At 31.7% G+C, this 11659-nt stretch overlaps 1 protein-coding gene across 1 annotated transcript; it reads left to right on the top strand.

The window, feature by feature from the left end:
* The first annotated feature begins 1383 nt into the window (after nucleotides 1-1383).
* LOC132630849 (probable L-gulonolactone oxidase 6) lies at nucleotides 1384-10701 on the top strand. The gene is made up of 6 exons (XM_060346448.1): nucleotides 1384-2012; nucleotides 2211-2392; nucleotides 3184-3335; nucleotides 3461-3564; nucleotides 6068-6169; nucleotides 9837-10701. The coding sequence occupies exons 1-6, from the start codon at nucleotides 1523-1525 to the stop codon at nucleotides 10550-10552; spliced, it is 1746 nt and encodes a 581-aa protein (XP_060202431.1). The 5' UTR covers nucleotides 1384-1522; the 3' UTR covers nucleotides 10553-10701.
* Nucleotides 10702-11659: the final 958 nt, after the last annotated feature.

The raw sequence follows: 11659 nt of genomic DNA, 5'->3' as shown, positions 1-11659 counted from the left end.
AGAGCTTTCAATTAGTAGGCTATATTTCAACTGTTAATGGATACAGCCATATATAATAGTTTATTTATTTCAATTAGGTATTTCTTCTTGCTTCATCTTAATATATAATGCAAATTTAATCTAACAGCAATTTATTTTTAGTGAACTACAAAGTTTTAGTAGAATAATGAAGTTGCAACTGTATAATCTTTATAAATATCTAACTTAGATATAATAACTATAGGTTTCAATAGTGTATTTCTTCTTTTCGGGCAAAATATGTAAAACAAAATTGGCTGAAATTTCATTAGTTTTAGCCAGATAAAAAATTATTGCCTCAAAAGTGGAGTTCTAGCCTAGTTTTTTTTTTTTTTGTTAAATAATTTAATATGAAAAATAAAATCCAAAATTTAATGAATTTAATGAATTTAATAAAGGAAAAAAAATTAATTTTTATTTTTCAAAAAAATCAACAGACATGTGAGTGTATCTCACTTTCTTAGGATGAGATTGTGTGGGGGTAAAAATTATCAAATAGCCAACTTCAGAGGGAGCAAGAATTCAGAATCTGGCTCCTCTCCATTTTCCTCAAGTTCTTGCTTGGATTAATGACACATATCATGATCTAGAATTAATGGAATAGATTTAATTAACTAAAACAAAACTCTAATCATAGTTAGAATAATTAATCACTTCCATATATTTGCTCCCAAAATATATTTTTACAATCCTGTAATTCTAGATCTACCTTATATCTTTCCTAAATATATTACAAACTTTTCTTTCTTTCCTTGAGTAAACTTTTTCCATGCCTTAAATATTTTTACGTCTATCCTTTTTTTTTCTTCATAATATTTATTTTTCTAATTGAATTTGAAAGGGCCAGAACTCCTGTAAGGCGATAGAGTAACAGAAAGTTGAGTGCTTAAATTTAATTTGCTCGTACTACTAATATTATGTTAGGCCACACTATATTTTTATTTGGCAAATATTATTTTATAAAGTTCTTTATTTGTATCATCATAGGTTTGAGTTTACTTCTAATTTTCCATCTTTGAATGAGAACGTGAGTATATACCTATGAGATAAGCTTCAATATCGAGGGATAGAGAAAAAGAAGCGAAAAAATAACAATGATTCACTACAAAAATTTATTCATGCCAAGAAAGAAAAGTTTTTAATATATTTAGAAAAAAATATAATGTAGATTTAGAATTGTGGGATTGTAATAGTATATTTTGGGAGCAAATATATGGAAGTAATTAATTATTCTAATTGTGGTTAGAAGTTTTACTTTAGTTAATTAAATCTAGACCATTAATTTTAGACTATGTCACGTGTCCTTAATCCAAGCAAGAATTTAGGGAAAATGAATTAAAGAGAAATGGAGAGGAGCCGGAACCAAGAATTCATGCCACTAATAATTCATGCCAAATTTAAGGAAATTTCCAGATATTTTGCCTTTAACTTATAAGCTACATCATAAATTTATTTCGGTAATTCTCTGTCTAGAATTTGTACTTCCTCTCTCAGATTACCAGTCATGGGTGACCCCAAAATCTTCTTGAAACTAAGCTGGATTTTCTTTATGATTTACTCAGTGAAATCTAGCCCACCTGAAGATCCCATAAAATGTTCATCCAAAACCAACCTTAACTGCACCATTACAAACTCTTATGGTGCCTTCCCGGATCGGACCATTTGCAAGGCAGCTCAAGCTGTTTTTCCAACCACAGAAGAAGAGATCATTTCTATAGTGGCAAACGCAACAAAGGAAAAAAGAAAAATGAAAGTGGCGACTCGGTTTTCACACAGCATACCAAAGTTGGTTTGTCCAGATGGTGAAGATGGATTGCTTATAAGTACAAAGTTTCTAAGCAAGATCCTAAGAGTAGATCAAGAAAACATGACCATGACGGTTGAAAGTGGGGTGACTTTGAAACAGTTGATCCGTGAGGCGGCCAAGGCAGGACTGGTCCTGCCTTATACGCCTTACTGGTGGGGTTTAACCATTGGTGGCCTACTTGGGACAGGTGAAGAAAAATATTTTATGATATTCTCTTTATGAATTTTCATACTTAGCTTCTCCTCAATAAGCAAATAACTAGCAGCATTCTTGTTTATAATATTACCAAAACCAACTTCGAATAAAAACTGGAAAACCTAAACTACAAAATTATTCTATTCAATTTTAATTTCCTATAACTTTGAATTATGTTTTCCAATAACAGGTGCTCACGGAAGTACTCTTTGGGGTTTGGGAAGTTCGGTACATGATTATATTGTGCAACTTCGAATTATCACACCAGATGAAGCGGCAAATAATTATGCTAAAGTACGTACACTGACAAATGGTAACCCTGAGCTGGATGCAGCTAGAGTGTCCCTAGGTGTTCTTGGAGTTATTTCACAGGTAACACTGTTTATAGCATCATGTCCAGCTAATTGTCATTTTCCCCCGACCTTCCAATTGTACCAAAATGAAAAGACGGAAAGTTTTCAGGGTGAAAATTTCAAACCAAAACCCATTAAAGGAGAAGAATTGACTTTTAACTTGTATTATTGCTTATATATATAATTATTATTAGAATGTAAAAGTCTTTCTGAAATTCAAAAAAGATCTTGAGGCGGATGGAACATACCGACACCGGGTTCATCTGCATGAACCCAGAACTTTCAACGGAAAGCATAAATTTATATGTAAAACTTCACGAAAATTACAACAATAGTAGTAGGTATCTAACTTTAAAGATATAATGAGTTTAATGCTATGAACTTTAAATGTTGAACCTATAAAACTTAAATCCTGAATCGGCTTCGCCTAAGTAGGAATTGAGGTTCCCATGTCCTTTCTCTCTTCTATTTTTTATTATTACCAGTACTCCCATCATCCACTTTTACTTGCCCATTATATTAAAATTAGATGTCCGGTTTTCACTTAGTTCCTAATTTATCCTTTCATTAATTATAATCATTTTCCAATGCATTTCCCAAAATATTGAATTTATTATATTCAAAGGTGATATAGTAAACTTATCATTTTATCAATCACTTCTTAAGTGTGAATTGAATGGATGGAATACTTTCCTTTCATATTGATAGCGTATAACATAACAACACAAGACGATTACAAGAAGCATATATCGAAAATGTTGAAGATATATCTATAAGAATGACAAATCCTTATCGTGTGTGAAATTTTAGGTGACACTGAAACTGCAACCAGTGTTCAAACGTTCAATTACCCTTTCAGAAAGGAATGACTCAGATTTGGGGGATGATGCAGCTAAGTTTGGGAGACAACATGAATTTGCAGATTTTACATGGTATCCTAGTCAGCGCAAGGTTGTTTATAGGTTTGTAATTCTACTATTTAGCTAGAACAATCTTATGCTAGCAGTAATGCTACAACTTCTGTTTGTAATGATGCATAATATTAAATAAATAAATCTCTGTTTAACATGAAAAAGGTTGTTTATAGGATTGATGATCGAGTTCCTGCCAACATTCCTGGCAATGGCCTTAATGATTTTCTAGGATTTCGCTCTACATCTTCACTCGTCCTCGCCATTTTAAGAACTTCAGGTACTCTCTCCGTCCATTTTGTTCATGATATTAAAAATAAATTTTCACCTTTTACTTGTCCAATTTGAAAAATCAATAGATAAATATCAATTTATACTAGTTTACCCTTATTATTAATGCTTTAATTATTTCCACATCATTTCCCAACATTAAATGACTTGTAATAATTAGGGTTACTATAGCAAAATTACCGTTTTATTTATTTATTACTTCTTAAGGATGTACCAAATTTAAACATGGACAAGCAAATATGAACGAAGGGTGTAATTATTACTCCTTTCAACACCCCTTAAGACCCCCCCCCCCCCCCCCCCAAAAAAAAAAAAAAAAAACCCTAAACCCAAGAAAGTAAGAAGTGCTTTTCACTAAATTACCATTTAATTAAATAACAGCAATTTAATATGATTTCTTGTATATGTAAACTATCACAATTATCTAAATAATGTTAAATTTTGAAGGAAAAAAAACAATTAATAACTTGTTAATTATGTAAAAAATTATTTACTTTGAACTAAATATAAAACCTAAAAATACCATTAAATTACTCTCTCAGTCTCAAAAAGATTGTCTTACTTTTCTTATTAAGTTGTCACAAAAAGATTGACACATTTCTTCATTAGAAACAGTTTAACTTTATAAAATGATTTACTGCTACACAAATATTTAAGGTTTATTTTGGACCACACATTTCAAAAGTTTTCCTTTATTTTTTTAAATTTTGTGTCAAATCAAACTAAACAATCTTTTTGGAACGGAGAGAGTAATATGGATCGGAGGGAGCTAGTAACTGGTTTACATGTTACTAACATTTTCTATGAGTCCGGAGCCTAAAGGGTATAAAAATACACGGTATAAATCAAAAGGGGATAGCCAAAAATTTACAGACCAAAACGGGTATAACGTGGACCAGTCCACGTTATACCCCAAAAAAAAATTTCAACTGTCAGACCATTGAAAAATTTTAAAAAAAATTAAAAGGTATAACGTGGATCAGTCCACGTTATACCTTTTTCATTGATTTTGTCATCACAATTTACTTGTTTGATCTCTTGTGTTACTGATTTTCCTTCCTGCTCCAATTTTGTTTCACAATGAATTCCATTATTATCGTGGAGCTCCTTGGCTACTGCCTCAACTTTTCCCTCCATCACTTTCTTTCTTGCAACTATAACCAGCAGAGAAGTATACAGAGGAAAACCCAACTTTCAAAACGTGGACTGAAGGTATAACGTGGACTGATCCACCATACTAACCTGACTAATCTTCGGTCAAAGTACGAAAAAAAACCTAAAGATAACAAGTTTCCAAACTTACTTCGGAGCATTTTACAAATTGTACGCTAAAACAAATATTAAGTTCTATATAAAATATTTATATATCTTTGGTCAAAGTACGAAAAAAAACTTAAAGATAACAAGTTTCCAAGCTTACTTCGAGGCACTTTACAACTCCTAAAACGACGATCCAAACATATATGTATACCTGATGTAATGAGCCGACATTATTGTACGCTAAAAAAGATATTAAGTTCTATATAAAATATTTATATTCTGGAGTTTAGAAACGTTACTAATCTTCAGTCAACGTACAGAAAAAAACTTAATTTTGAGTGATTTTCAAAGAACAAAAGCTGGATTGCAGTGCTTTTATGCGTAAAAGAACTTAAGTGTAAATGTACACTTTGGTCCTTTTATGCATATATTCTGTGCGTAAAACCTATTTTAATTTCTTTATTTTTTAATGGGTTATTTTAATTCTAAAAATTTATTTTTAAGTTACAGAAGTCTTGGGCTCTCATCCTGCCATATGTTATATTCTAACTTCGTAACAGCTAGAATACAAGTATATAGATACTCATCTTGAAGGTTGTATAGTATATGGTCCCTTTAAATACATCACTCAACTACATCCATTGCGGTCCCATTTGATTTACTCATTCAGACAAAGTCTTAAATTTTCTAACCTCCTATATGGCTCCATTTAATTTCCTCTCTATGTTAGGCATAAATTAAAGTAGAACATTATATTATTTTGAAAGTTGGGTTTTCCTCTGTATACTTCTCTGCTGGTTATAGTTGCAAGAAAGAAAGTGATAGAGGGAAAAGTTGAGGCAGTAGCCAAGGAGCTACACGATAATAATGGAATTCATTGTGAAATAAAATTGGAGCAGGAAGGAAAATTAGTAACACAAGAGATCAAACAAGTAAATAGGTATAACGTGGACTGATCCACGTTATACAAATAATTTTGTATAACGTGGACTGATCCACGTTATACCTTTTAATTTATTTTTTTTAATTTTTCAGTGGTCTGACAGTTGAATTTTTTTTGGGGGGTATAACGTGGACCAATCCACGTTATACCCGTTTTGGTCTGTAAATTTTTAGTTATCCCCTTTTGATTTATACCGTGTATTTTTATACCCTTTAGGCTTCGGACTCCATTTTCTATACCTGGCCATGACCTTACTGTACTTTCTTTGTATTTCTTATTTGTTCACTAGAGGAGACTCAAGAATCTACAAACGATGCTTTTGGAAAATGTTCAAGTGCCAAAATCGCCACTTCCACATTGAAGATTGGTGCTTATGGGTTCACAAACAATGGTTAGTTAATTCTTTCATCACTTGACTCTACCATTATTGAATACATACATAGTGGAAGAAAGAAATCATGACGAGAACTAAAAGGCTCTTTTGGTTTATTAGAAAACGAAAAGTTAGTTTCGAAACAATATATATTGTTTGCCAATACCATCGTCTGAAGGCACAACATAGTAATTATAATGGATTAGTATTGAGTATTGACAACTGCTTTTCAAAGTTACAGTCCCCTTTTCTCGGTTGAATTGCTTTATTTCTTTAAGGGGACGTTTGTTTTATGAACAAATTATACTAAGACTATAATGTGGAGATTGTATTATAGAGATGAAATAATGAAAACATTATTTTATATATATATATATATATATACTTTTATTAGTAAGCCGATGGTTTGTTCTGTCACCCCCACAAGCCGACATGAGACATGATTGGTACCTAACCTAGCTAACCCGCCGTGTGAATCCTGATTTAGCTGTATGAATATTATTTAATATACAATCAAACCTCTCTACCATCATTTGTCCGAAAATTTAATGGCTGCTATAGTGAGGTGTTATTATATATGTATACTGCATTTGATGTTTGGATCTCATTTAGTTGTTATAAACAAAAGTACGCAAAAAATTATTTTTCTATACTTTTTATGCTATAAACGAAAACAAAATATTTGTTAATTTTAAAATCTCAAATGATTTTCATATTTTATAAATTAAAAATTGAAGTGACTAATAAATTCATAACTAGTTGTACTGCACCGATAAAGAATTAAAATCTAAGGAACATATATGCATTTAAAATTAATTGAAAATTTAAATATTTCAAGTTTGACGTAAGAATTCTACAACTGTAGGTTGTTTTGTAATTTCAGTCTCTTGATGATAATACAACGCTTGAATTGTCTAAGAGTTTTATCCAAACTTTCAGCAAAAACGAATTCAATAGCTTTCCCTTGATGATTACCATAAATATTTTAATATTTTATTTTTATAAATAATATATTTCTTACAAAATATTATTACACAATATTTGAGTATGACTGTTATAGGGAGGTAATATCATTTCACAATATTCAATAGATTTCCCTTGATGATTACTATAAATATTTTAATATTTTATTTTTATAAATAATATATTTCTTACACAATATTTGAGTATGATTGTTATAGAGAGGTAATTTTACAAAGAGTGTACTGCTATAATGAATGTCACTACCGTTATAGGCAGAATGCTATTATAGAGAAGTAAAATATAACATGAAAAATTGGTTTCGGAGAAAATCAGGCCGTTACAGTGAAATTATATTATAACAAATGGCAATTATAGAGAGGTTATTATTATTATTATTATTGTATTTTATTTTTATAAGTAATATATTTTTTACAAAATATTATTAAACAATATTTGAGTATGACTGTTATAAAGATGTAATTTTATAAAGAGTGTACCGCTATAATGAATGCCACTACCGTTATAGGTAGAATGCATGCCACTACCGTTATAGGTAAAATGTTGTTATAGAGAAGTAAAATATAACATGAAAAATCGGTTCTGGAAAAAATCAGGCTGTTACAGTGAAATGATATTATAACGAGTAGCAATTATAGAGAGGTTTTTATTATTATTACTATTATTACTATTATTATTATTATTATTATTATTATTATTACCATAAATATTTTATTTTTATAAACAATATATTTCTTACAAAATATTATTACACAATATTTGAGTATGACTGTTATAAAGAGGTAATTTTACAAAGAGTGTACCGTTATAATGAATGTCACTACTGTTATAGGTAGAATGTTGTTATAGAGAAGTAAAACATAACATGAAAAATCAGTTCCGAAGAAAATCAGGTCGTTATAGAAATGATATTATAACGCATGGCAATTATAGAGAGGTTATTATTATTATTATTATTACTATTATTATTATTATTATTATTAATAATAATAATAATAATAATAATAATAATAATAATAATAATAATAATAGCGGCAGCGGCAGCAGTAGTAGTAATAATAGTAGTAGTAGGAGAAGGAGGAGGAGGAGGAGGATTCCGCAACTTAAATGACCCAAAAAGTGGGTTCGGGTACCAAAATAACGCAGTTAAAAAAAAAAAAACAAAGTCCCCTTTGCGCACTAAATCAGTGCGCAATAGGGGTTATTTTTTTTTTATTTTTTTTTTACAATTTTAAAGTTCTCAAATTCACATTTTTTCCATACTTTGACCAAAGATTAGTGATGTTTCAAAACGCCGTAATATCAGCTATCTTTTTCTGCGAACAATAATATAGGCTCAATACATCAAGTATACGTAAATGTTTGGATCGTCGTTTTAGGAGTTGTAAAGTGCCCCGAAGTAAGTTTTGTTTGTTTGGAAACTTGTTATCTTTAGGTTTAAGTATTTTATTTTATAGCGCAGTAATTTACTGCGTTAATGACGTCATTAAAAAAATTGTTTGAATAACGCAGTAAATGAATGCGTTATACAAGTCCCATAAATTTTTTATCCAGTAGATTTAAGTAGTTATAAAAATAAGATAAAATTATCAATAATGAGTATAGGTAGAAAAAGTAATTGTAAATTGGTGAAACTTGGAACGGTCAAAACTTTGTGCTCAGATGTCCGATTTACGCGATTTTTTTTTTTTTTTTATTTTGCATATTTTCCCGAGATCTAGCCGCATAAACTGTCGCAAGGCGATTTGGCCGGGCCAGTTTTAGAAAAACGTCCTTTATCCCATTCAATTTGAATTTTGCCCCAAATTGGTGCACAATTTTTTATTCATCTTTAGTAAAAATCTAATGATAAAAAATATATTTCAAGATGGTAATCCTGTGATAATGATATTTTGAATGTCAAATTTCAAGGCTCGAAATTTAATTTATGAAAACAAGTTAGATAGCATTAGTAAACATTATGAAAAGTGTCTACATTGTAGCTTTCACCAACTTGGCTTGGTGGTGTACTTCTTTTTTATGCCAACCACCTGGGATCAAATCTAGGTGGAAGCATTGAGAAGGCATTGAGAAAACAACTTGGGTGCATGATGCATGTTTTAAGTAAAATAAGTATATTTTTTGCGTATCTATTTCTTAATGATAAATATTATTTTTACTCTTTGTTATCGTTTATAACTAACTCGTGTGACATACTAAACTAATTATAAATAAAAGACTTAAACCTTTAGATAACAAGATTCAAACAAATAAAACTTACTTAGGGGCACTTTACAACCCCTAAAATGACGATCCAAACGTTTAGGTATACTTATATAATAGCCGACATTATTGTCCGCAAAAAAAAGATATCAAGTTTTATATAAAATATTTATATTTCGGAGTTTTGAATTGGTCAAAGTATGGAAAAAACGTGAATTTGAGAACTTTAAAATTATACAAAAAAAAAAAAAAATATAACCCCTATTGCGCACTAATTTAGTGTGCAATAGGACTTAACTATAAATTTGCAGTTTAGTCCTATTGCGCACTAATTTAGTGCGCAAAGGTCACTTTGGTAACTTTTTTTTTATTGCGTTATTTTGGTCCCTACAACCACTTTTTGGGTCATTAAGTTGCGGACTCGTAGCAGCAGCAGCAGTAGTAATAATAGTAGAAGTAATATTAGTAGTAGTAGTAAAAATAATAATTCACATTCTCTCAGGTTTTGCCTTTACTGGCTACCCAATGGTTGGATTTCACAATCGATTCCAAGCATCAGGAACATGCCTAGACAGCCTTGAAGATGCAAGAATCACAACATGTCCTTGGGATTCTAGAGTTAAAGGTCTCTTCTTTCACCAAACAACATTCAGTATTAGCTTATCGAAAGTCAAAGACTTCATTGAAGATGTCCAAAGGCTAGTTGCTTTGGAGCCTAGGGCACTATGTGTCCTAGACTTATACAATGGCATCCTCATGAGGTACCTTACAACTTCAAATGCTTACTTGGGTGAACAAGAAGATGCTTTGGATTTTGACATCACATATTACCGAAGCAAGGACCCAATGTCTCCTAGGCTCTTTGAAGATTTCCTTGAAGAGATAGAGCAACTTGCATTCTTCAAATATGAGGCCTTGCCACATTGGGGAAAGAATAGGAATGTGGCATTTATTGGAGCAATCAGCAAGTACAAAAATGCTGACAAATTCTTGAAAGTGAAACAAAGCTATGACCAATTAGGGTTATTTTCAAGTGAGTGGACAGATCAAGTTCTAGGCTTAAAAGATGGGCTGACCATAGTCAAAGAGGGGTGTGCTCTAGAAGGACTATGCATTTGCTCTGAAGATATTCATTGTGCCCCAAAGAAGGGTTACTTCTGTCGACCAGGCAGAACTTACAAAGAAGCGAGGGTGTGTACTCGTTTGTCGTCACGATAGAGTCCTTATACCAATAAATTAAATCTTAATTATGATGTAAAAGACAACAAGAAATGCAGTGGTGTACGCAGGATTTTGCGCAAGCAGTGTGAATATTTAAAGAACGAAATAAATAAGCACAACAATGTAAGAAGGACGCCTTAATATAATATACTTGTATAGTAATACAATTATTGTTCTCGACGAGTTTTTATTACTTTTCAAATGCTAAAGACGATATATGATTTTTTTTTTCTTCAATTGAATGTACACTTTTCTTATTGAAACATGGTCATCTAGGTCGTCCTTTTGAATTTCTATCCTGGTCCTCTCCTCCACCCAAACCCTGTGATCAAACTTTTGACATCTAAATTAGCTTCTTCATTGAGTTTCAACTTTCAAGTGGATCTGTTTGTTCTGATTGATAGGCTCTCTATCCCATTCCAAGTGATGCTTTAGAGGTTAAATATTGATTTGAAAGCATCTATGTGTGTGTATATATATACTAGTTCCGCGAGGTCCGTATTATGCCCGGACCTAAACTCAAGATATAAAAATAGATATTTTAATCTATCTATCTATCTACTTGTCACGACCCAATTCGCGAGTCGTGGTGGCACCTACACTATCCCTCCGAGTAGGCGAACCACATTACTAATGACAAGTTAAATAAGCGGAAAATCTAATAAGAATAAGTTATCAAGTCTTAAATACTTATCATAACTAGAAATGTCACGACAACCCCAAAATCTGGTCAAAGGGTACAAGAGCGCTAACATAATACGGAATATAAGTCTGAAAATACCCGAAGGCTACATATTGTCTGTGGAATACAAAAACAGAAATAAATAGAGGAGGTCCTTCAAGGGCCACGGATAACCAAGTAGCTCACCCTGAATGACTGAAAGATGTCACCCTCTGTCACGACCCGGCTAGGGGGCCGCGACGAGCACCCGGTGCTACCCCACCCGGGCACCCCCTCATCATACATAACATAACATCTAGGTGAACCATAAGTCAATTCATGCTTTTCCTTTTATCGTTAATCACATTGATCCCATTAGATGACCATCATCATTTAACATACCATAGGCGTCTATGCCACATCATAAGTACAAGGCCGACGAG

The sequence above is a fragment of the Lycium barbarum genome, chromosome 3, assembly GCF_019175385.1.
Source record: "Lycium barbarum isolate Lr01 chromosome 3, ASM1917538v2, whole genome shotgun sequence".
Classification (NCBI taxonomy): Eukaryota; Viridiplantae; Streptophyta; class Magnoliopsida; order Solanales; family Solanaceae; genus Lycium; species Lycium barbarum.
The sequence above is the reverse complement of the archived record's forward strand: the minus strand, read 5'-3'. Positions and strand labels throughout refer to the sequence as shown.